Source organism: Symsagittifera roscoffensis, chromosome 6 (assembly GCF_963678635.1).
Source record: "Symsagittifera roscoffensis chromosome 6, txSymRosc1.1, whole genome shotgun sequence".
NCBI classification, from domain to species: Eukaryota; Metazoa; Xenacoelomorpha; order Acoela; family Convolutidae; genus Symsagittifera; species Symsagittifera roscoffensis.
Genome location: NC_087067.1, coordinates 56,189,790 through 56,214,478, shown reverse-complemented (window position 1 = coordinate 56,214,478; position 24,689 = coordinate 56,189,790). Strand labels below are relative to the sequence as shown.

The following is a 24,689-nucleotide window of genomic DNA, read 5'->3' as shown; positions in this document are numbered from 1 at the left end:
TATTTATACGAAAATAGCTTGATAATTTAAGGCAAATTGAAATATGGAACAATTCCTGTTTAATTCCGTTCTCGCCCTGAATTATACTTTCGATTTGTCATTGAAATTTTATTCGATACAGTGCAGAAATACATACGTAATCACTCACTGCATCAGGATAGCTAGAACAAGCTTTTCAACCTAACAAGTAGCTACCCTCCGGAATAACTATCACAATTAAGTAACGACAACGGGTAAACAAATCAGAAAAAATTGTCGACCAGCTGTACATTGTCTAAAATGTAATTTCTTTTGAAAATCTTTAAAAATTTTGACAGCTGTTCTTGAGAGTACGTTTCGATTTTATCGGGTAGGAGTTTATTTGACATCAAAAAATTGAAACATTTAACAACTTTAGCTGAAAGACATAATTTACTTGAATAAATTTTAAAAATGGTCATCTATTTTTTAAACAAACTAGTTTAGCGATACGTTAAGGACTAAAACAGTTTAGGAATCATATTGAGAAATCAAAAAACTGAAGATTTTCCTAAACCACAGCCACATCCTTTAAAATTTATTGACAGTTTTAGTCATTAACGTTTCGCTAAATGCATTCAAAGTCGTATCAGTGACATCTGGACAAAATGGAGCTTCTTTGATTTTAAAATGTGGGGTTGAAAATCTAGAGAAGGACATTGACCAATCAAGAGCAATATCGGGGGACCTACGCAGTCGGATTAGTTGGGTTGACCAATTAGGCAGGACTATTTCAGCCAGAGCTAGTTCGGAAACGGAAACCAGTTTTGTCACCCATAGAGGCGAATTGGCGCTGCTGCCCTTGCAAGCGTCTCAACCAGTTTCCTATTGGTGCTTGCTGGACGAAACTAAGTTGTCAAAGATAAGCGTTCAAATTGAAAGTAAGAGGCGTTTTTATCTTCTAGACTGTTTTTTGAACAGCATAATAGTTGCTGTATTGGTAACAATTAGTGAGCTGTGTTCAGATTTATGTTTTTTTTTCGCTCTAAAGACGTAATAGATGAACAATGATTAATATGCACGGTTCAAGTGATTTGTTTAAATGGTTCAATTGGTGTTATTTGGTGTCAATCGGGTTCATGTGCTTTAGATTCTGAAGAGTCTGAGAGTGATTAAAATGAATTTGTGTTGGAGCCAAGAGACACAGAGGCGATTGCTCACTCGACCGAGTTTGTCCAGTTCGACTGCATAGGCCCCAATGGGTAAGATATGCACAGATATATATGCTTTGCAAGGATTTATTCAACTGGAGCCCTGCCCTGTACAGAAAGTACAGAATTACTTATTATGATTCAGTACAGGGCAGAACTGGAATGCACAGAATTATTTAAATTTTATGAATTAAACCCGAGCGATTAACCCAGAATTAAAATCTGGCGACTTAATTTTCATTTTAATTTTTGTTTGCAATTGCTATCCAACATTAGTAGCTGTAGGAATGTTGAACGGCTTATATGTGATTCTAAGTCTCGACATTTTCCTTTTTGTAATTGGATGTGGAACCAGATTCAAAATGGATTTTATTATTGGTTATTATTATGATATTTTATCCCTATAAAATATTTAATACTAACCAATCATACTCCAACAAACTAACAACCCACTTATTTGTAAGTGCTGAAATTACTTGTAATTTCAGCACCAGAGAGATTTGAATTTAAATTAGAACCTAGTTGCTTCTCTCCAAGAGACCGACTCGCAATAAACCAGTATACACTAGATCTATTGAGACTAGGAGATATAAGAGTAAGATTAGGATCGGTATTAGACTGAGTAATTGCACGAATCTATCCGGTCGAAAATAAGATAGCGTGACGAGCCGACGGTGTACCCTATCCGAAATTACTCTATGAGTTAAGTAACCAACTAAACTTAACAGTGAGGCTCGAACAAGACCATAACAAACTTAGATTAGAAAACAAACATTAGCTTAGAATTAGAACAATATAACATAAAAAATGTTATACCACAAAAATTTAGTTGAAATGTCTCTACGACTCAATAGATCACTACCATATTTCCGAACAATACGAGAACTACCTGGTATTGGAAAAAGACCTCGGACAAGAGACAACATACGATTAGGACGAAATCTACTAATCGATTATAATATCGTACGGCAAAAGCCAGATCAAACTTTTACATTTAGAATACTTCTAGCACTAAATTTAGATTTCCATGTACTGACATAGAATTTTTGAAGAAAATTCTTCAACGATCACTAATGGCGCTATAAACTTATTAATTGTACATTAACGATTGATAAAAATATCACTAATCAATTCCATCCAAAATCTGCAGTAAATTTCAAAAACATCTTGAATAAAAATATTTTTCAAAAATAATGATACAAAATTAAGTAGTTTAAAAAACTAATTGTTAGTTTATATATATACAAATCATCTCTTCATCCCAGCTTCATCACCTAAAACAAAACAGCAAATCATAAAACTACTAACATCGCCAAAAACTAAAACATAATTTTCTAATTAATTTTCACCTAAATTATTTTCAATTAAGTTTTAACTTAAATTATAAAGGCTCATCCTTGTTTTAATTCAAGTTTATCTTCTTTAAAACAACAGATCATCAAGGCTTTCCTTGAATCTTTAGTTAAATTTTGCTTGAATTAAATCAAAAATAAATTAATTTTATATTTCGATCATCAAGGCTTATCCTTGGATCAACTGGAACATTTTTGTTCTCCCCCTCACAAATTATAAAGTGTTTAACGACCTGAAACGTCGATTCGCTATCCTACCCTTACTCAAGACCCAGGACTAATAATAATTTTTCACAAAAATTAACCATTTTAATTAAGATAAACAGTGAAGAACTTCGGTTATTCATCCTTCACTTGATCCCCCCTCTTAACTGACCCAGGATAATACTTGAACTTAGTAAGTTTAAAATAGTGCCTAACGAACTACTTGTGTTCTAATTGTACCTGAACCTTGTGGATCGATTTACTATTCTCCAACCCTTGATCACAAATCACAACCTCTAGGTTAGATTTAGTAAGTTAACACCTTAACATATACTAGCCACGAGAAAGTAACAAAAATTCTCACGAATCGATATATACGTTTCTCTCCAACCCTAAAATACATGACCCAAGTTAAGCTAACCTCAAAAAAAATGTAAGAACTAACATTTTAAGACAAGAAATTACATGAAGCCTCTGTGTTTAGATATTAAAGACAAGGTGAAACTAAATAATTTGATATTCAAGTTTTAAGTTGCTCATAGTTATATTATAATTTGAAATTAAAATTTTTTTAAATCAAATTAAAATTGGAAACTTCACTCTTCAGCTGCTTTTTGTTATTAAAAGCATGCATTGAAATTTTTGCTCAGCTAATTTTTTCGACTGTCCGGCAAAGTACACAATTAATTTTTAAGAAAATATATATTTGTAATGTCTTTTATTTATAATTTTAACTTTATTGTTCGTATCACCATCATGATACGTACGTAGTATGATGAAATTTTCGACGTGAAACTTGGGGGTTTGCTTTATTTGTAGGCACAACTGCTGTACAACCAGAAGTTGATTGAGACAATTAAATTGGAGATCAGTAAAATCTTGACGGCAAAACTTTATGGTCTTCGTAGCAACTTGACCTACTACGCGCAGGTGGCTGCTGTAAATGAAGCTGGCAAGGGAGAGTGGTCGAAGCCTCTGAAGAAACGCGCCCCTCCAAGAGGTAACGAATTCGTCTATGGTTAATTCTCCCTTGCTTGCACATGTAAAACTTGATAGAACAGTTGCCCAATTCTAAAAATGAGGGTGGCATCCGGTTACGTTGCAGTATTTATACAAACTGACATCTGCGTATTCATACTCGTCAGTAAGCTGACAAATACTACATTAACCAATCAGAATCGAGATGAGAAATGAGTTATGACCGATGTGGTTAACTCATAGAGTAATTTCGGATAGGGTACACCGTCTGCTCGTCACGCTATCTTATTTTCGGCCGGATAGATTCGTGCAACTTCTTAGTCTAATACCGATCCTAATCTTACTCTTATACTATCTAGTCTCAGGTTGTTTAACTAGTCTCTGCTAGGCTCAATAGATCTAGGGTATACTGGTTTATTGCGGCTGCTGAAGTTCTCTTGGAGAGGCAACTAATTTCTAAGTTAAATTCAAATCTCTCTGGTGCTGAAATTACAAGTAATTTCAGCACTTACAAATAAGTGGGTTGTTAGTTAGATGGATCATGATTGGTTAATATTAAATACTTTACAGTGGTAAAATATCTAATTTATCCAATCATAAAATGTAGTTTAGATCAGGTTCCACCCATCCGGGTTTTACAGAATTTTTTAGAATTATCTTTCTGTAATTCAAAGGATGGATGATGAACGTTGGTATTCGGCGAACATCGTATTCTTGTCCAGTTCCTCTTGTTAGAGAAGTTCCAGGACGCTGGAGTTAGGGACATCAATCGTTGTGTCGTTTTGTGACAACGACTGTGTTTCCCAATGAAATCAATCTGATTTCAGAATGGTTGGCTATGACAGGTTTTTCTGTTTCATGTAGAGAACTTCTTTTGTGTTCGACCTTGTCTGGGAATGGCGTGGAGATTGTGCGTGGAGGGGATGCTTTGTCTTTTAGGATAGCCAAACTCAAAATGCAACCACAGAATCTTCGTTTCTTGGAACAGCTGTCAGTTTTAACTGTCCAGAACTGCGGTAGTGAGGCGGCTATGAAGCGTGGTCGATTGAGTTTGGCCACACATTTCAAAATATAGTAAAGGCAAATAATATTGACAGTGGGAATTAGAAAGTTGGCATTGCGAACAAAAAGAAATGATGCACTAGTGATCTTCAATAAAAACACTCGAAGGATAAGTTTGGTTGAGTATTTGTTGTTTCGTTGATGTCACTCAGTTGTGGGGTTTGTTTGCTCAATTTGTGTGCCACAAACCTTCTTCCTCTTTACATGTTTCTGCATTTGTGTTATTGTGCGAAGAAGCACATGTTATTGCTTCCAGTAATACTGAAAGATAAGAGTGCTCGACTTGGAAGAACAACAAGATAAATCATGGCAAGTTCATTCTAGACGGTAATGAAAACGTTTCGAATTAGTTAAATTCAAGTTGCACAACTTTGCAACCCGCACCGAAGTTTCATGGGTAATAATCGATTATAATGGATTTTCGTTGACTAAAATGTTGTCTATATAATCGACTATCATGTCAAATTTAGACCATGTAATCGATTTTTAATCGATTATAATCGATTATTTTGGAAAAATATAAATCCATTATAATCCATTATAATCGATTATAATCCATTTTTATTTTCAGTATAATGGATTATTTTTTATTCATAAAATCCATGAAAATTGATTAAAATAATGACTCTAATTTTTGCAACTTTCTGCAAAACTCGAACGATTACGTTCATCCAGGGGCGGCCAATATGTAGTAATTTTCCAAAAAGTGCCCAAAAACAAAATTGTGACCAGCTCCACCAATTTTTCTTAACTCGATTGAAAATAGGAAAAAATGAAAATAAGCGAGAGAACAAAATAACTATTATATAAGTTGAACAAAATTATGAAAAAATGAAAACAACACACAAAAAGATTTGAATAAATAGATTATAATCCATTATAATCGATTAAAATGGATTAGTTTTCTTTTGATAAAATTTTTTGAAATTAATCGATTATAATCGATTATAATCGATTATATTGGATTTTTATTGCTTAAAAAAAATATTATCATTATAATCCATTTTCAATCGATTATAATCGATTATTTTTGTTATTTTGTAGAGACTGACAATGAAAATCCAATATAATCAATTATTATCCATTAAACTTCAGTGCGGGAAAACTGAAATAAACGAAAACATTTTTTTTGCATTTATAGACATCTATATACATTTATCATTTAATTATTCATGTGCATAATACTCTGCACTAATTGTGATCCCCCTCAACAAAAATCAACTTCATCATAACTTCATGGAAGCTGGGGGGTCGCTGCTTTGATCTCACCTCAATTTTTATTCTATAAAGTTTATACCCTGAGTTTTAGAAAAATTTTTATGTGTAAGAAAATTGTTGACTCAATTTAGGCACGATATTATTCAGACTTGATACTGATCAATTCAAAACCCCACCACCCCAATTAAGACCGCTCATTTTTCGACACCCGCGAATTAAGTACTGCCGAGTAGTAAGGTACAGGCCGAATTTGAAATTGCCCCTTAAAACTGATTCTATTGAGTGCCCAAGTAAACATATTTGAGACTTTGGTCTGGACATGGAAAGCGATACGAAATGGGTATTGAGTTAGGACCGATGTGGTTAACTCATAGAGTAATTTCGGATAGGGTACACCGTCTGTTCGTCACGCTATCTTATTTTCGGCCGGATAGATTCGTGCAACTTCTTAGTCTAATACCGATCCTAATCTTACTCTTATACTATCTAGTCTCAGGTTGTTTAACTAGTCTCTGCTAGGCTCAATAGATCTAGGGTATACTGGTTTATTGCGGCTGCTGAAGTTCTCTTGGAGAGGCAACTAATTTCTAAGTTAAATTCAAATCTCTCTGGTGCTGAAATTACAAGTAATTTCAGCACTTACAAATAAGTGGGTTGTTAGTTAGATGGATCATGATTGGTTAATATTAAATACTTTACAGTGGTAAAATATCTAATTTATCCAATCATAAAATGTAGTTTAGATCAGGTTCCACCCATCCGGGTTTTACAGAGTTTTTTAGAATTGTTTTTCTGCAATTCAAAGGATGGATGATGGACGTTGGTATTTGGCGAACATCATATTCTACTGGGTTCTCTTTAGAGAAGTTCCAGGATCAATCGTTGTGTCTTCTTATGACAAAGACTGGGTTTTCCCAACAAACTCAATCTGATTTCAGAATGGTTGGCTATGACAGGTTTTTCTGTATTATGTAGAGAACTTGTTTTGTGTTCAACCTCGTCTGGGAATGGCGTGGAGATTGTGTGTGGAAGGGATGCTTTGTAACTCGGATCTGTACGTATACTTGAACATCGAAGTGGTCATTGGTCTAGTTCAATGAAGTCCTTTTCTGCGAAGTCAAGTCGTACTCAAAATCCTTTGAGTTGTGATTGTGGACGGCATATCGGTTGTGGTTAGCCATTCTTGTTCGAGTGTAATGGGGTCATTTTGTCTTTGGATGTTCGTCTTTGTTGTTGTGTGTTGATCTATATACTGCAAGGTATGATTTACATTTTATAAAGTTTTTAAAAGTTTGGTTTTTTAATTATGAATTTAGTTAATTGTTTTCACAAAAGCATTTTGTTTTAGTTCTGTTATTTTGAAGAGTTACTCACCCTTGAGTACCTCTTATTAAAAAAAGAAGTGTGGTCACAAAGCGTGGATGTAGCGCGGTGGGTTAGGCCGGCAATAGAGCATGCTCAGGACGTCCTCTCTGGTGGGTTAGGCCAGGAGTGGGAGTATGGTTTCGTGCGGTTTCTTTGAGAGGTCCTGTTATGTGATAACGTTTTTTGTTGGGTTTATGTTGGTCTTTCTTATGTTTCTTTGGTTGTGTCCTTTTTCAAAAATCAAATTGTTTTTATTATGGGTTTGTCTTTCGACTTTTTTGTGTTTTATTATTTCTTTCTTAGACTTTATAATAGTCTTCAAAAGAATAAATTATCCAGTTTTAAACTGGGTTAATCCGGTTTGGGTACCGTTGGTTTTCTTTTCTTAGTCATGCTGTTATTTTATGGTTTGTGATGTTTAGTAAGCTGCGTTGGTTAGTTTGGTTTAGTATATAATTCCTTTCCAACCGGGTTAAAGGAAAGTTTGGAATTTGTTATCGTGTGTTAGAGTTGTTGAGTGTGAAAACTTGAAACTTAAAATCATTATTTAAACAATTCTTCGTGGGCGAGCTGTGCGAGTTTGGATAGAATTCCTGTGCGAGTGAATGAAAATATCAAATGGTTAGTACTGCATTTTCATTTTATCAATTTATTACATAGATTTTCAATTTTACTGCTAGTTTTTGCGGGAAATTTAAAGTTATAAATTTTCATCATAATTAAATTTACTGCTTTATGGGGGAATAATTTATAAATTAATTTACTACATTTGGTATGAATTTTATCATATTATCTTGTGTAAAATATTAAAGAAGTTTAGAAGAATTTTAACAAGTTTATTTATTTTTTTCTTCTGTTTTTTGCAGATGATCGTGGTATGAAGACTAAAAATGTAAAAGAAACATGAGTAAAGAATCGTTAGTACTAATTTAAATTTATTAGTTAAGAATATTTTTAAATTATACTTACCTGTTAATTATCTGGGAAAAAGCCGTGGGAAAAGATCTCGTGTATTATGTCCGAAGTTGTTAGTAACTTTGCTAGTATGCGAATGATGTTTTTAGTTTGGAGCAGTGGCCAAAGCAATTGAAGTGCTTTAATGGTTTTTAGTTCTTCGGTGCCTACTGCAAACTCATAAGGTGTGTTTTGAATGAGGTTATATCTTTTGTGATTATATTTAGTATTGTGAATAAATTCTAATATTGGGATTTCTATAGGTTGGATAAATCCATGTGACATAAGGAAGGGTCTGGATTCTTCGGCATTAAAGGTCTTCGTGATTGGACAAAATATATACATTTGTGTTACTGGATCATAATTGCGGAGGATGCCGTGGAGGTTAGTATCCTTGATGCAATAGGTGAAATTAAGAAAAAATGGTGAAGTGTACTCGAGTTAAGAAACTGAAAACGATGGTGTGGTTGTCTTGATGGAGTGTGTAAATCAAAATGATTTTGTATAAAGCGATAGTATGTATATGTATGAGTCTGTTTAGTGCGTAACATAAAGTCGTGTGAACAGTGCATATCGCGTTAATGTGGTGCAAGGAAGTGAAAGGTTAGTGAAAATAACTGAAATTTTTCTTTAAAACTTTCGTAAGCTTGAATATCAGTTAGTGCTTCAGAAATGATGTGATCATTTTTTCTATCAAAAATATTAAGTGTGAATACATATGACGTTTTGATGAAGAATTTTTCTGTTAGTTGTGGGTTAGCGAAGCGGTCGTCATCTAGAAATTGCTCTTGATTAGGTCGGATGATATTATGGTCGTAATGTTCTTGATAAAATTCGTTAGCTCGGGGTGCAGTGAATGTTTTTAGTGATTTTTTATATCCTATATAAGTAAATTGTCTAGGTATTAGTGTTGCGGTGAGTCTATATAGCATATCTTTATTCTTTTCTATATCGTTATGAGTATTAGATAGTGGCAGGCAAAGGGGATTAGTAAAATGGTAATATGCTGTCCGATGAAGTGTTGGCATTAAAACATGTTCATCTACAAAACTACGTGTGTCGTTAGTGTCGTTAGGTGTGTTTAAAGTATATTGTGGGAATGAGGGTAAGGTGATTGCTAGAAAATCTTTCGTGTTGGTGTGGTGTGGATGGTTTATATATTCGCAGGCTGTTCCTGGTTTGGTCGGGAATGGATGGTTCGGGAATTTTCTTTTAAAAGTGCGATAAGCTCGGTGAGTGCTATTTGATGATTCAGTGGATGTGGATGATTGTGCTAATGATGCAGTGTAAGCTGAGGAGGGTGTAGGAGTAGGTGGGTTTAAGGATTCTATTGTGGATGAAATTTGATTTATAGTGAGGATGTTAGGGTGTATTAGCTGTTGTAGGGTGATAAAAATATCGAGTTCTTGGGAGATTTGGGAGGTATCTGGACAATTATTAGATGATCGGTCGGAATGAAATGGAGAATAGGTTGGGGTTACTTGTGAAGCATAAGAAGGAGTAGCAACGGATGGGAGTGGGTTATTTGGTGGGATCGGTTGAAAAGGGGGTTTTGAAAAAACTGAGGAGTTGGTTTAGAAATTATTGGATGGAGATGGTTCGGAGTCTGCAAATTCGTCAGGGGGTTCTATATTAGGGTTATTAAGTTGTGAAAAGGAGTATAAAACTGAAATATCTGAATTAGTATCCGAATTCATGCTTGATGATATATTAATAGTTGGGAAATCGGGTGGCGGGAAAGCAAAAAGTGGGGTTATTGGGATTGGAGTGTGGAGGTTGGTTGGATGGGAATTTGAGCGGTGTAGGGATCCAAGTTGTCGGCTCATCGTGGGCTAAAAAAATGATTATTTTGAGACTGAAAAGCGTTGGTATGGGGTTGTTCTATAAATTGTTCATATGTATTAGCATCTTGTGAATGATGTGTCATTATATGTTGTATGGGACTTTGCGATATGTTTTGTTTAAAATTTGTGTTATGTGTTATTGCTAGGTTTCAGAAATTACGTGGAACTAAGGATAATGGATGGTTATGTGGTAGGGGTGGCAACTGTGGTCGGTAGGTGTTACTTCTGTGTTATGATGTTCTTCGTCGTATGTGTTCTGTCTTGTCGCTATTTTTGTATTATATTCTTTTATTTGTGCGTCTAGAAGAATTTTGTTGATTGATGATAAAAAAATTCCAAAAAATCCTGCAAATAGTATGCGTGCTACACTTGCTTGTCTATTTACTTGTGTGTGTATAGCGCATGTGTTATAGATTCCTTTTTAAAGTGAAAAAAGAAAACCTATAAAGTTAAACATTGCGTAAAGGATAGTTAATTTTTCTAAGATATAATAGGGCCATCCTAGAAAATCGAGAATTTCATTTTTAGTGTAACAAAGCTAAAAATATTTATAGGTGAAATATCTTGTGGTCTGTATTTTTCACCGTTTAGATATATATAGTCTTTAATGTCTTCAAAACATCCGCTATAATCTTGTGTATAAATATCTGCAAATCCTGCGGTTTCGGCAAGTTTGCGTAAATTTTGGTCAATTGATTGTCTTTGTATAGTGTCCATTTGTGTTAATAATTCTTGGAACTGTTGTGTTCTAATGTGGTGTTGGATTTTGAATATATTCCAATTGATTGTAAATCAATATTTGGATTACGAGCAAGAGCTCTGATGCTTTCGGGTGAAAATTTTTTGAGTGATTGCATTAACGTGGGGTATGGAGTAAGAAGATAATATTTATCTTCATCAGGGTTCAATTGTACTACATTGTGGCTATTTTTTGATCCACATGGGACTGCGGTATCCCAAAAATATCTTCGTCTTGAAAGTGTGTCAACAAAATGTACCTTATTTTTATAAAAGATAGGAATTCTTTTATAGCATCGTTTATCTTCAAAAACATATAGTGGTGATAATTTTTTGGTACAAGTATAAAACCATAAAATGTTTCCTTCGTAGTCTAAAATATTTGATCTTTTTCCTGATAATAAATATCCTGCGTAGGGTATTTTTAATATTGCTAGTGCGAGTGATTGTAGGATTTGCGTCCTTTCTAATTCGCATAGTTGGTGAAGTGTTTCTAATTCGGAGAGTGACATTTCTTAAAAAAATCGACTAATCGTGTAGTCTAACTTCATATCTAAGTGGATATCATAGTGGATATTACCAAAATAAGTATTATTCCTTAGTGATAGTTCTTGTAAACGTGTGCTTCTAGTGTCATGTGGTTTTAGTTTTTCACCCGGTTGACCACCAGGTTGACCATTTCCACCAGGTTGATTATTTTTGAAATTTAACTGGTATGTATGATGTTCCCTCGTGTAGAGAGTGACCTGTGGCATAAGGGTCAATTTTTATTTTTCCAGTGGTCATGTCGAAATCTTTTTCGTATTCAACTAATATTTCAGAATATTGTGTTTTGTGAAGTGGGTTTCTGTATTTGCATGCGATTTCTGTTTCTTGATATATTTGGAAACGTGTTAATTTATTTTCTAAAAAATGGACATTTCGAAAATCAGTACTTTGTTTTCGTGATGGATGGACTTTTTCATGTGGAAGTGATTTTATAAAATATTTTTCGTGAAATTTTATCATTCGAGCGTGTATTTTTGCTACTTGAAATGTTGTGCATGTATCTTCGGGAAACCAAACAATTGTTGCTTGTGTCCGTGTTGTAGGATCACAATAACCTTGATCGTTTTTACAAGGTAATCTAATTCCTTGACAGATCATTGTGTTGTCGGATAAATCTCGTGTGAGTTGTATTTTTTCGAGTTGTATTTTCCAATCGAAAAACATTATTTCTTGATATCCTTTCTTTTTTGTGTCTGCTTTGCAGTTTGATGGATTATTTATACCAATGTGTGGTATCCAGTGCTTATCGTGTATGTCATAAGTTAATCTTCCGTGTGCGCCGTTGTATGGGTATTTTTCATCTAGTTTTATATGTCCTTGATATCTTTCAAGTTCTGCTTGATGTACAGAATCGGCAGGACTTGAAATATACTAGTTTTATGTCGGTGTTTTTATTTCTTGTGATATTTAATCTGAGTAGCTTGTTTTTACAATCATCGGGATTTAGATGTAGAAGTCGTTCTATATTACTTTGGTAGAATGATTCGTGGTCAAGTCGGTTTTTATTTCCGTTTGAAACTTGTGAACAATGTACTTTCTTTTCGGAAAATGTTGCTGTAAATTTATATCCTGCGATTGTTGTTGCTCGGGCTTTTGAATACGGTGTCGCTATTACATTTGTAGTTTCTATAGCTTGTGGTTCCGTTTCGCATTGTGATACTTGATTTATTGCATATTTGTGTAGTGTTTTTTGTTCATTTTCTTCACAATCGTATTGTGTTACTAATAAGTCCTGGGGTCCTGTGCGAGGAGAAGGATTTGTGTTCTGATCGGAAAATGCTAGTAAAAGGATTTGTAGAATAATCAATACTTTTAGAATATACATGTGTATGATAATCCTGAGTATGGGTTATAAAATGTGATGTAACCAATCCTCTTTTTGGTGTATCTGTCGTATTTATATATTACTTCAGTTGTTATAAATGGTGGTGGTAGCGATTGAGCTGTTATATTGGGTGGGTTTAATGGGTAATGATGTTGAGCAATGTTGTTAAGTTTAACCGTTTAACCGTGAATTTTAATTGTAGACTATTTTGTTGGAGTACTTGGATGTTATGGTCACGAATGTCTTCGTGGATGTCTTGTCTATATTGTAGTCTATGGAGTGCCCAATTGTGGAGTCGGTTAATTTCGGGATGTTGTCCGAATAATGGTGGGGGTGCTGTGAACGTGTTCCAATCTAATCCTATTGGATTATTTGTTGATGATTGTTCTCGATATCTAGCGTCGAGGTTATTTGGAAAATTTAGGGGGAAAGGCGTCGGTGAAATCTGGCTTATTGATGGTGTTGACGGTAGTGATAATGTTTCTGGTAGTGATGATGATGTTGTTGTATCCGTAGAAATATCTATTGGGTCATTTATTAAATTTGGTTCACCTTGTGTGAATGAGTGTGTTGTCCAATATGGTAGTCGTGACGTTTGATTGGGGGGGGGGGGGGTTAAAGGGATTGTCACCTATTGGTTCAGATGTTGGTGTTGAACCTAAGTAATCTGAGGGTATACTTGAGGTGCTACGTTGTGAAAGAAGTGTAGGGGTATCCGGTAGTATGCTAATTGGGTTTTCTGGAGTACTTAGTGATGGGGATTGGGGTATATCAAAATGAACTCGGGGGGTTTGAAAATTTCTATTTCGTCGTGGATGTATAATTTGTCTATTTATTTCAACTGTATTTTGGTTTTGACTAATATTTCTTATTCTACTTAATTCTTGTGGTATTGTTGGGTACAAGTTATATGTTGGTTCACTTAGGGGTGCATGTCGCTGAACTGGTTCTAATGGTACAGATAAGCGAGCGTGTCGTTCTTCAAAAGTGTATGGGTTATCTTGGAAAGAAATTCGTTTCGATGTTTGGTGGTTTTGGGTAGTTGTAGGTATTGTCGGGTTTTCTTGGGATGGTGTCGGTGAAGACTGACTGTGTGATTGTTGGTTAGCAATTTTTAAAGGTTGTATTGATTGATTTTTCTTAGTGAAAAACTTTATGTTTATTGTAGTATTGTTCAAGGAAAATAATTAAAAGGATTGTTGCTAAAGCGAATGTTATGATTGCCTTTTTTATACATTTGCATATTGTCAATATTAGGGTTAATAAAAAAGTTATAAAAATTACAAATAGTAAAAAAATATCTGTTCTACTAAAAATGGTTCGTATCATTCAAATAAACTTTGGTTTATCGTACCTGTGAATATGGTCAATGATTTGGGAAAGTTGGAGATATATTTCAAATATGGAGTAAAAAATTTAAAAAATATTGCAAAAAATGATTAAAATTATTATAAAGGCTTCAAAGGTATCAAAGAGAAGTATGAATGAAAGTTTAAGTATTGTGAAAAAAATTTATAAAAATGTTGAAAATTGTATGTTTAAAGATATTGACTGATCGAGAGAAGAACATTTAAGAAATGACTTCTTGGTCGAATATTTTTTGTTGTTTCGGGCGATTTTCAAGTGTGGTCGAGTCATTTATTGATTTTTGACAAGTGGGTTGAGTTTTGTGAAAAATTGTTGGGGGCTAATTTTATGGTGTTCGAGAGATCTTCTTTGCTTTATTTTTATTTGTCAGATGATCTGGGGTATTTTTGAGAATTTTGTATTTCAGGCTATATGATTATGGTCCTTTTTTACTTTAGGCTAATTTGTGATTTTTGGTTGGAGGGTTTTTGAGGTCTGAGTTGGGAAAAAATTGTTGATCTTTGCGTTATTAGATAGGGGAGGGTTGTAATATTATGGTGGTATTTTTTTTAGTTGTCAAGTTTTAGCAAGTTGCTTATTTTTGACCTGGAGGTTGCAAAGTTATAGTTATAGATATGCCCGGAGTTGAATATCTTTCGGCTAATAAGTTGGTGTTATAGTTATAGAAGGGGATGGATTGAATGAATCCTATTGGCTAAATTTAAACTAGAATCGTTGCGTGTTTGTCAGCATGTTATTTTGAAAAATCAAAGTTCAAAATGATTCGGAGGTGCAAAGAGTATTAATTTTTGAATTAAAACTGTTTTTGAAATTCAACTTTCTTTTATTTTGGATTGTGGGATGAATGTTTTGTAGTTTTTACGTGGTTGATTTCTAAGTCGTGATGACTCTCTATGTTCTGATTTCTCGACTTGTTCTTGTGGTATAATTTTTTCTATCATTTTTCTATTTTTCCTTTCTTTTTGAGGTATTCTTTGATCTAGCTTTTTTGTATTGTTTTGGGTTGTAGTTGGTTTTTTATTTTGTTTTTCAAGGTGAATGTCGTTTTGTTTATTTATTTCATTTTCCGTATGTGGGTAATTTTGAATAACTTTTAATCCTGTGAAAGAATATAATTGAGTTATTTCGCGTAGTGCGTATTCTTTTGGGTAGTAAGGCAATAGATTGTTCCGATGTTGAACAATTTGTTTTTGGTCTGAATCGGTGATTTTATATGTGACGTCAGTGGGTTTGGCAATTATTTGGTATGGTCCTTTGCGAAGGGGTTGTAATTTTTTAGAAATTACTTTTTGTGTATTAAAATTAGGTAATAAGACAAATGTTCCAATTTTTAAATCTGAGGCTGGTGTAAAGCGTGAATTAATTTGTTCGTTAATGTTTTGCCTTTGAAACAGTTTTGTTGCTATTCTTTGGTAAATTTCATTGTTTTTTTTATCTCTATTTAAATTCCATTCGGTGTGTGTACCGGAGGCTAATTTAAGGATTTGTGGGTGATGAAAATGATCTTCATCATGCGTGTGTAAAGGTAGGTTATAACAAACTGAGTCTTTATTTGGCTGGCAATTACCTTGTGCATTTTTATGAGAGTTTGCTGTAAACATAATTGGTTTACGTGGCTTTTGATTAAAAACCATTTCGTATGGTGACAATCCTAGAGTTGTCGTAATTTGTGAATTATATGCTAAGGGAAATAATTTTACATTTGCTGACCATTCTGTGTATCTTGTATCATTTCCATTTATGATACATCTAGGATATTCTTGTAGTGAACGGTTCATACCTTCGACTAAACCGTTTGTCCAAGGTGCATGAGATGTACGCGGTTTGTGTTTGATGTTATATAAGTGACATAGTGTGATGATTTCATTATTTATGAATTCTGTACCGTTGTCTGTAACTAAGATTTCGGGTAATCCGAATTTAGCTATCCAGTGTTCATAAAGTGTTGTGTAAGCATAATAAGCGTTACAATGTGGTACTGGGTTGAGTGCTACATAATGTGTAAATGCATCAACATTTACCATAATGTAGGAGTTTCCTTCAGAGGATGGTGAAATTGGTCCTTTTGTATCGAATGAAATACGATGGTTAAAATATAAACTTTGTCCTTTAAAATCTTGTTTTTGTGCTATTTGTTTTTGATTTGGATAAAGTTTATTTAGTTGACATTTAGAATTAATTGAAATCTATAAACTCGGTGATTGGGATTTGACTTTTGTGTAAAGAGAAAAATGATTGGTTTATGATCTGTGAATAGAACTGTTGGATGTTTTGATCCAAGTATCAGAAAATCATATTCTGTAAGTGCATAAATTATAGCTGTACATTCTTTTGTTTCGCAATATCCTAAAAGTCCTAAGGGTAATGTTACTTGGTACGGTGTATTGTTATACACGTGATTAGGCATCAGCAGGTGTTTCTTTCAGTTCCCGAGAAACCTGAGAACGCGTGGATTTTGATGCACCGAGGCCCACCCTGCTCTTTCGAAGTGTTTGGCAAGTTCCTCAAAGAAGACTTCGTAGAGCAAATACATCTCGACTACTCCTTGTAAGTTCAAAGCAGTTGCCACCTTTCTTATTGGAACTGGATGTTAAGATAAGATAAGCAGATCAAATATATCAGTTCAAAAGTATTGTAATAGGGCCAATTTGTATAAAATCAGAAAATACAGTGACAGTGAAAATAACAGAGTATCTTAGTTTCTTATTTATAGGAGCAATTCAAGGACTAATATACTGATATAGAACGGGGAAGAGGGATTGTTTTTTAAAAGCCTAAAAAATTGACCACTAATTGTTTACTTACACTGGGGAGGTTAGTTATTTTAAGGAAATTGTGATCTACTTGACAATCGCCCCCCTTTCAAGAAGGGGGAGGGCGATTGTGATGTAGCTCCAGAAGTTGTTATCCAGGTCCTCTATGTGTTTTTTTTCCATTTTAGCAATATAGGAAGCGAAGTGTCAGGCGATTCAGAAGTGAAATATTTCATGCTGCTGTTTCCGAGAGAGTTTGAGAAAAATACAGAGGCATGCAGTCATGAAGGATGTATCTCCGTGTCTGTATTTTTCTCAAACTCTCTCGGAAACAGCAGCAGGAAATTTTTCACTTCTGAATCGCCTGACAGCAAAAAATATTCTTCCGAGCAAGGGAGCAGAGGTTAGATTGGATGCGTTCAACAACTTCAACGAAGACACGACATCGCGAGAAAGTTTGATTTCATGGAATCATAAGGAAATAGTGAAAGTGCAGAATTTCTCACTGAGTATAGTCCACTTGGTAGATGAGTTCACAAATGATATGCCCGAGTTAGGAGTGACTAGTTATGACTATTCAGCTAAAATAGTCGGGTTGACTCCGAATCAGAAATGTGAAATAACTATTGCAGCCAATGGTTTCTTCGGGAATTGTGCAAAAACGAGTGCGATTATCACAACAGAACCCGATAGTAAGTCGTTTCGAATATTCTTTTTGAACTCTTTTGCATTTGTGTCAGTGAAAGATAACAGAGACAGGACCGCAGCATGTAAAAGGTAGAGCAGGACATCATTTGCAGAAATTATATATTGTGACCAGCCCTTCTGTCTTTTGACACCAATATATTTTTTAGGTGTTTGAATTGGAAGGTTGAAGCTGCCCACAAAAAAAACAATTGAATTGGTTACTAGCAGGGGCAGATTTAGGGGGGACGTCGCCCCTCAGGGATTCGACCGCCTTATCAACCAAAGGGTCATCCCTTTGATATTTTTTATGACATCCATTTTAGGCCAATCCACCGTAAAATTTTTCTAAAGGCGTCGTAGGCGCCAATATATACTATTTTGAAGGAGAGCGCGCGCCTCAAAATTCCAACTTTCCTTTCAAAATTTTCCAAACTGCCCAAAACGGCTTTTTGATCCGTTTTTTTTTTTGAAAATTCGCCTGCGCTAAGCTTCTGGTCAAAATAGGGTCTTTATAGTGTTCTGGGAGTGCTCGGAAAATCAGTAAAAAAGGTAGACAAAATTTTCTTTTTTTTTTGAAAATTCGCCCCCTTCCCCCTCGAGAAATTCCTTGATAAGCCCATGGTGACTACGATCCATTTTGTGATACTGAATAATTATGATGAAATTTAATAATAATGAATAAAGTTAAATGGGAGTTGCCGATATATCTACAGTTATAACTGTTGTTGATTTAGTTCCGGACGCAATACCGAGTATACCAGACTACACAATTAAGTCACGCAGAGTAGAACTATCCGGTCTCTCAGTCTCTGACAAGAAACTGAATGGAAATCTAGTCAAATACGAGTTACAGTACAAGCTGAGAGAGAATTCAACAGGTTTGCATTTCTAATCTGTGAAATTAACTGTTTATCATTAAACAAGAGCAGATTGTGTAATAATACGATTCCTTTTTTTCTCGAAGCAAGCCTCACATTTCATCGAAAAACTTATTTGCTAGTTTGACACGCACTACATACTTGCTTTAAGGCTCTTACATTGTTGCTTGTTGTTCCAACTTTCGAAGAACGAGCGGATTATATATGCTTTTTTATTCAGCCAATTTTCCACTATTTAGCTAGGCGTTTTGGACTGAAACTTTTTATACCATCAGGAAGATATGCTGTCCGTAAGCGACGGATTCAATCGGGTCAATTCGACTTGAGGCTAGTCATTTGGCCATATCTTTAGTTACAATACCCTTAATCCATCGCTTTGTGTTTTAAATAGCGTGTGGGTTACAAGGAAACGAAAAAAATTAAGAAAAAAATATAGATCAAGTTTTCACTCAAAAACTTTTTTGTTGGCTTCAAAGCGCTGTTAGAACATTCAAGGCTTTGTCCTGATTTACGAGCAGTCCTGTTTTTTTTTCAAGCAGTCATCTGTGATATGAGGCAATCGTAGTATATAGTGATTTTCCGCTCACTATAGCAAATGTGGATTTTAATTGTTAAGACTTGACTGTGTAGTAGAAAAAAACAGCTACTGATTTGGTTGTTTTCCCAACATGGGTTCGTTGTTTCTTCTCAAAAGTGTCAGTCATTATTACACTGGCGATTAGCAAGGATATTTCTACAGGTTACCACTTTGAATTCTAGTACCCCTATACTAGACTTTTTTATCACACGTAGGCAGCTTTGTCCACAGCACTCACCTGAATCCTTAATCTCGAGAAATATTCTGTTTCACATAAAGTTTTCGGCCTGTTATTTGTCGGCTTTGTTAATATGATTTTTTGTTCTGTTTCAATTCGTTTGCTGAAGGAAGGAATTTTTAGCTCTCATTTACATAAATGCAAATGGTGTGAAGAATGCTTTAAAGTTTCTAAAAAGGACTAACAGATTTTCCGAATTTCCAGACGAACTCCTTATAGTACCTTGGTTAATAATGAATTCAAATTTCTTAACATCTCCGGCACACTTAGCCTGAAGAGAGCAATTACGCTTGGAATGGTGTAGGTCGAGGGTTCGAATCTGAGCAGGACCTGTTTGTTTTTCTCAGATAAATTTTTCGTCCTATTGTTTGTCGGCTTTGTTAGTTTGATTTTTTTTTAAATTCCTTTTCAATTCATTTGATAAAGGCAGGGAGTTTTAGTTCTTATATATAAAGTTTTCTTGAAATTGGAAGAGCTTTAACGTGATATTTTTTCTTCGAATGTTAAAAAAAAAACATATTTTTTGAGTTCATTGACTCTTCTCCCTCTGTCGTTTGGCTATGTTTTTCTATTTGTGATGTAATTTGTGTGTTTTAGCCGACTGGCAGAGCATGTTTTCATCGGGAGACAGTAGTAGAATGAGTAGTGGTAGGCAGTTGCAATTAAACAGCATGTATGAGATGAGACTGGCAGTGTGTTATCAGATGGGAAGAGGACCATGGACTCACCTGTTCTACGTCTTCGTCACACAGGACGGTGAGTAGAGACGATTTTCAAAAAAAATGGCACCTATAGGAAGTCCGCCCACTATCCTCTGTGCCTGTATAATTCTTATTCTCTTTTTACCTTACCCCACTTTCTACAGCCTTCGAAAAAGTAAGTGGGGGGATTTTTTTGACTCATAATTTTGGATTTTTTCTCGAGAACTACCCTCCCAAATCTGAGGTTATGGTTTCAATGTATAGAACAGTTTGTGAAAAGCTTCCCTGCGTAAGCGGCTATGCCCAATTTTTTACCGAAAAGTTATGGCACTCAGAAAAGTCGAGTTTTCGAATTTTTGACTTTTTTTAAAATCTTTTTGACTTTTCTCGAAATTTACTTTTGCAAATCTGAGATTTTTGCTTTCAATCAATGAAAGGTTGAGCGAAGTTCCCCTGTGTAAGCGCTCGCATCCAAATTTTCTAGCAAAAAAGTTATGGCCTTCAGAAAATTCAATGTTTTTATTTCTTGTCAGTTTTTTGAAATTTTTGGGCCTCTCGCAAACAACTCATCTGGTATCAAATGTTAAATCGAGGCAACATATTGCGGGAAGCCTCCGTGCATGAGATGCTACGCCTTAAAGGTTGTTCAAAAAATATATCTCTGGGAAAATTCCAAGATCACTAAAATTTCACTCATATTTTGATAGAGCAATAAGTAGCTTTTGGGTGAAGCCCAGTTTTTAAATTTTTGAATTTACCTATTTCATCCCGCATCAGTACAAAAAAAAATAAAAATTTATCCAACAGGTACCTCCAGCTTTAGCTGGACTCATTGTTAGAGAAAAGAGATGGTATGATCTGTTGATGAAAAATATATGGTGTCCAAGTGAGACCCAGGCCCTGTTTAAAATCATTTTTTTTGTATTAAAATGACTATTTTCTGAGGCGAACACCGTGGTAAGCGTTCAATCAAAATCATACGTCCTAATTCAGAATTTTTGCCGCATTGTATGATTTTGAGATAGTGTTTATCGTTTAAACAGTGTCAATATGAATGAAGTTGTATTATGGTATCGACTGATTGTTTGCACCTGTTTTTAGAAATAACAAAACCACCTCGGGAGTGAAAGTGGAAGTGGCCGAGGGAGTGCCGGCGCTTCTTTTGTGACACTGAGTCGGCACCACTCTCCCAGTCAGAACTAGAACTCGGTTCTAGGTGCTCTCAACATTAACGCATACCAGGTATTGTTCTCGCAAAAAATGACACATAATGAGATCAAATAGCGGTCTTTGAGGAGATATCGTTGAAAAATAAGGAGATGCGATAACTGATAATCATAATTGGCCCGGCAATAATTGATTCATAAGCCTTCTTGGTGTTCGTCAAATTTTAGGATTGGCGGTCAAGAATTGGGTGAAGATTTTGGTAGCATATTTGATTGAAATGATTGAAAGTTATTTTATAATTGGACATGATATAGTATTGATTTTTTTTCTGTCTATCTTAATGACTCTGGGTGGTTAGTGTTTAGCGTTAGGTTTATTCACCAAGTTATTAAGTTTGGTTTACTAGTTGTTTATAAATGAATATTGTCAGATTTTTTTTTAACAAAAAAGATGATAAGGCACCAAAACTTTGGAGAATTAATTTCTTGTTGATTGTTTGGTCATGTGTAACCGGTCAATTCTGTCCAGGTGTGTTATGGCAAGTCCCAACTGCACATGGCGTGTGAGTTGGGAGCAGTGGGGGGAGGTGACAGTGGGACTTCCTTGACTGTGGATGGTCTAGTGGGCTTCACTGAGTATGTGTTCCAAGTGGGTGCTTTCAACCACCTGGGATTGGGACCACTCTCCTATCCAATCACAGTCACCACGGACATAGGCGCTATGTAAACAGAAAAAGAAAAGGAAGAAACACTTTAATTAGGGTTCAGGACTAAATCCCCCAAGATAAAATCCCTCATGATACAATCCCACCGGATATAATCCCCCAGGACTAAACCCCCCTAGGACAAAATCCCCCAGTTTTTAGTTTGAAATCCCCCACATTCGAATTGAATAAAACAGCGACACTAAAACTTGAATTAATTGATGAAAGATTATTAATAAAAAAGAAGTAGATAGATTAAATACTAAAAACTAAAAGGAAAAGTTAACAGCTATGGCTTTAAGATAATCCAACTCTTTGTAGTTAACGGCAGAGCATCAAGATTTCTCTTGATCTTCCCAAAATTATCCTCTTTCCCTGTATAAACTTTTTTGCCGAGCTGCATTTGAGCGAAATTAAAATTTTGCAGTGATTGCTGCCTCTGAATCGCCTCAATGAATTTCCTTATGTCAGGATTTGACATTTGGAGCATGGATTCGAATCCACGGTGGAGTCCTTCAAGGGCGTTGTTTGTCCTGGTGAGGTCGTCAATGTTCCTGAAGTAAACGTTCCACATAACCATGTCGAATCTGGATTTCCGTCTCGTCTAGTTTAGCGTTTCTTTGCCTGCAAAGGTGTCTTCAAAATAATCCTTGATGTCGTCAGGAATATGGTAACTTGCTAATATTTGTTAATAGCAGGCTTCTACGTGTAAGGGCGGGGCAAACGCAAGAGCAGCTATAAGACGTATAGCCAGGTTGAATTATTTTTCCTCGCGATGCTGTACAGCATAACCAAATTCTGTGTCTTGAAAGTTGTCACCCACAGAAATGATTCCAGCCATTTCAAAGTCCATTATGATTGAACTGGGGGGAAGGATATCTGCTTTCAAGTTCGACCAGAAAGCGTTGTACGTTTTTTAACGTTTATCAAGGAGTAGGGACTAGATACAGAGGACAGTGGACAGTGTATACTTGGTAGAAGTTATCAGGACAGCTTTTAAAGTTCCATCGATGAACCAGTTTTTATAAGAGTTTAAGATTTCGATGTTTTTGTTGGTTGCGAAGACCAAATATCGTTTACCGGTTCCTGGAACTGTCGAATCCTCAAGAAGAAAATCCTCTCCATTCATGGTTTGCATGTCTTTAACAGGAAGTTAAAAATCGAGCCCTGTTCGGATCGGTGGCTGGCTACGAGTTTCAGGTCGCATTTTTCTGAACCTTCGTTTGGGGTGAGGCACCGCCGGCATCTTCGAGGAGCGTTCTGGTGTGGCTTTCGCCGGGGCATTTGACAACACCTTTTGTGTCTTGTGTCGAAGAGTCCGTGCAGGCCGCTGCGTCCGCTTTGATCGGTTCGTTAATGGTATACGTTTCTATTAAAGCATAGTTCGCGCCGTGCGTGTGCTCATGTGGCAACTATTTGAGAAAATCTTACTTTGAAGTCCATATGCTTACCGTACATTGTTGCTTTGATTGCCGCAACTCGCACACCCACTGAATAGAATTGACTACTTCTATTTTCTTTTAGTAAGCATAGTTATTGTGAAACGCTTTCTGGCCCCCTTTGTTGCTTAACTCAAATTTGAGTTTACTTTGCCAGAGGCAAAAGTTTAATTGCTAATGGGGGGATTAAATTGCGAGCACGCAAACCGGCATCTTACCTGTTGCACTATTCGTTTTGCTGGGACTATGTGGGGCGTTAATTTGTTTATCAGTCAACATAAAGTTCAAAATTATGATCAAAATTTCAAACCTGCCCAAAATCAACATTCCGTGGTCCTAGGGGTCTGAAATGTTGACACAATAAAGAGGATGTTTTTTTAAGAAATGAGGGCTTCCTTTCGTAGTGGAAGCCTGGGATTTCTGACCCCTGGGGTAGATTTAACAGACCTTTACCTTGATTGCATAAATTTTCTTATTTGGGATTTGAACTCGGGCTGAAAGAATCAACCTTATTTTCCATTCACTTGTCGTACTGACTTGCCACGTGGCTTATTAATTTTTGCAATCAAAGCTCATTCTTATAGGAAGTCAACTGAATGTTTAAATGGAAGTCAATTCAAAGTGGAATCAATAGAAACATGAATAAAATATGGGGATTTTGTCGTACGGGGATTTTGTCCTGTGGATGATTTTGTCCTGGGGGATATACCCAGTGGGATTTTATCCTGGGGGATTTAGTCCGCGAGCGCTTTAATTGCTAAAACATAGTCGATGCATTAGTATAATAACCTAGTTAATTAATTTTTGGTACATAGTCAGATTAGTTACTCGTATGTGGGAAACTCGTATGAAGATATTAAATCAATAAAATCATCAAATTAAGAATGAACGAGAACAGCCAAAGAAAATTGTTTTTACATCTTTAAAAATTGTAAAAGACTACAGAAAAAGAAAGAAATTTAGAAAAAGCTAGTAATTGATGTATAGCTCCACTTTACTGTAATTTTTCTATTATAGGGAAGGGGGTTTGATGATGATTATTAGGGGCAATAATGGGAAGGAGCCAGAAAAAAAACTTGAAAAGAAAATGGTAGCTTACTGTTTCAGTGATAAGATTGGATAAGCAGTCTTCGGGTTTGGCTAAAAAAGATTTTTCTTAATTAAAAGTATTGACAAAAGTCCAAAAGCTAGCGACTTGTCGGTTCCCTTGAATTTCATGAGTTGTCGGGGCATCACTTTTCTAATAACGATTGCTATAGAAAATAACTTAGAAATTTCAAACTAGTTAAGATTTTTTTTTCAGTGCCGTCGAGTGTTTCGAAATTATCAGTGGATGTCGTGACTGACTCTCTTGTGGTGGTTGAGTGGAGTAGTCCAGTACCTGCTCAGGGACCAATTGAGGACTACTTGATCACCTACCG

At 35.4% G+C, this 24,689-nt stretch overlaps 1 protein-coding gene across 2 annotated transcripts; it reads left to right on the top strand.

The window, feature by feature from the left end:
• The first annotated feature begins 488 nt into the window (after positions 1-488).
• LOC134848264 (uncharacterized) lies at positions 489-24,689 on the top strand. 2 transcript variants are annotated; one of them, XM_063865651.1, is made up of 11 exons: positions 552-899; positions 1,109-1,220; positions 3,545-3,725; positions 16,552-16,672; positions 17,067-17,084; positions 17,250-17,570; positions 18,300-18,443; positions 19,856-20,014; positions 21,061-21,201; positions 21,655-21,848; positions 24,572-24,689. In XM_063865651.1, the coding sequence occupies exons 6-9, from the start codon at positions 17,423-17,425 to the stop codon at positions 21,084-21,086; spliced, it is 477 nt and encodes a 158-aa protein (XP_063721721.1). In that variant the 5' UTR covers positions 552-899; positions 1,109-1,220; positions 3,545-3,725; positions 16,552-16,672; positions 17,067-17,084; positions 17,250-17,422; the 3' UTR covers positions 21,087-21,201; positions 21,655-21,848; positions 24,572-24,689. The 2 variants fall into 2 exon arrangements, with proteins under 2 accessions (XP_063721720.1, XP_063721721.1); XM_063865650.1 differs by having other exon boundaries at positions 489-899; positions 17,067-17,570.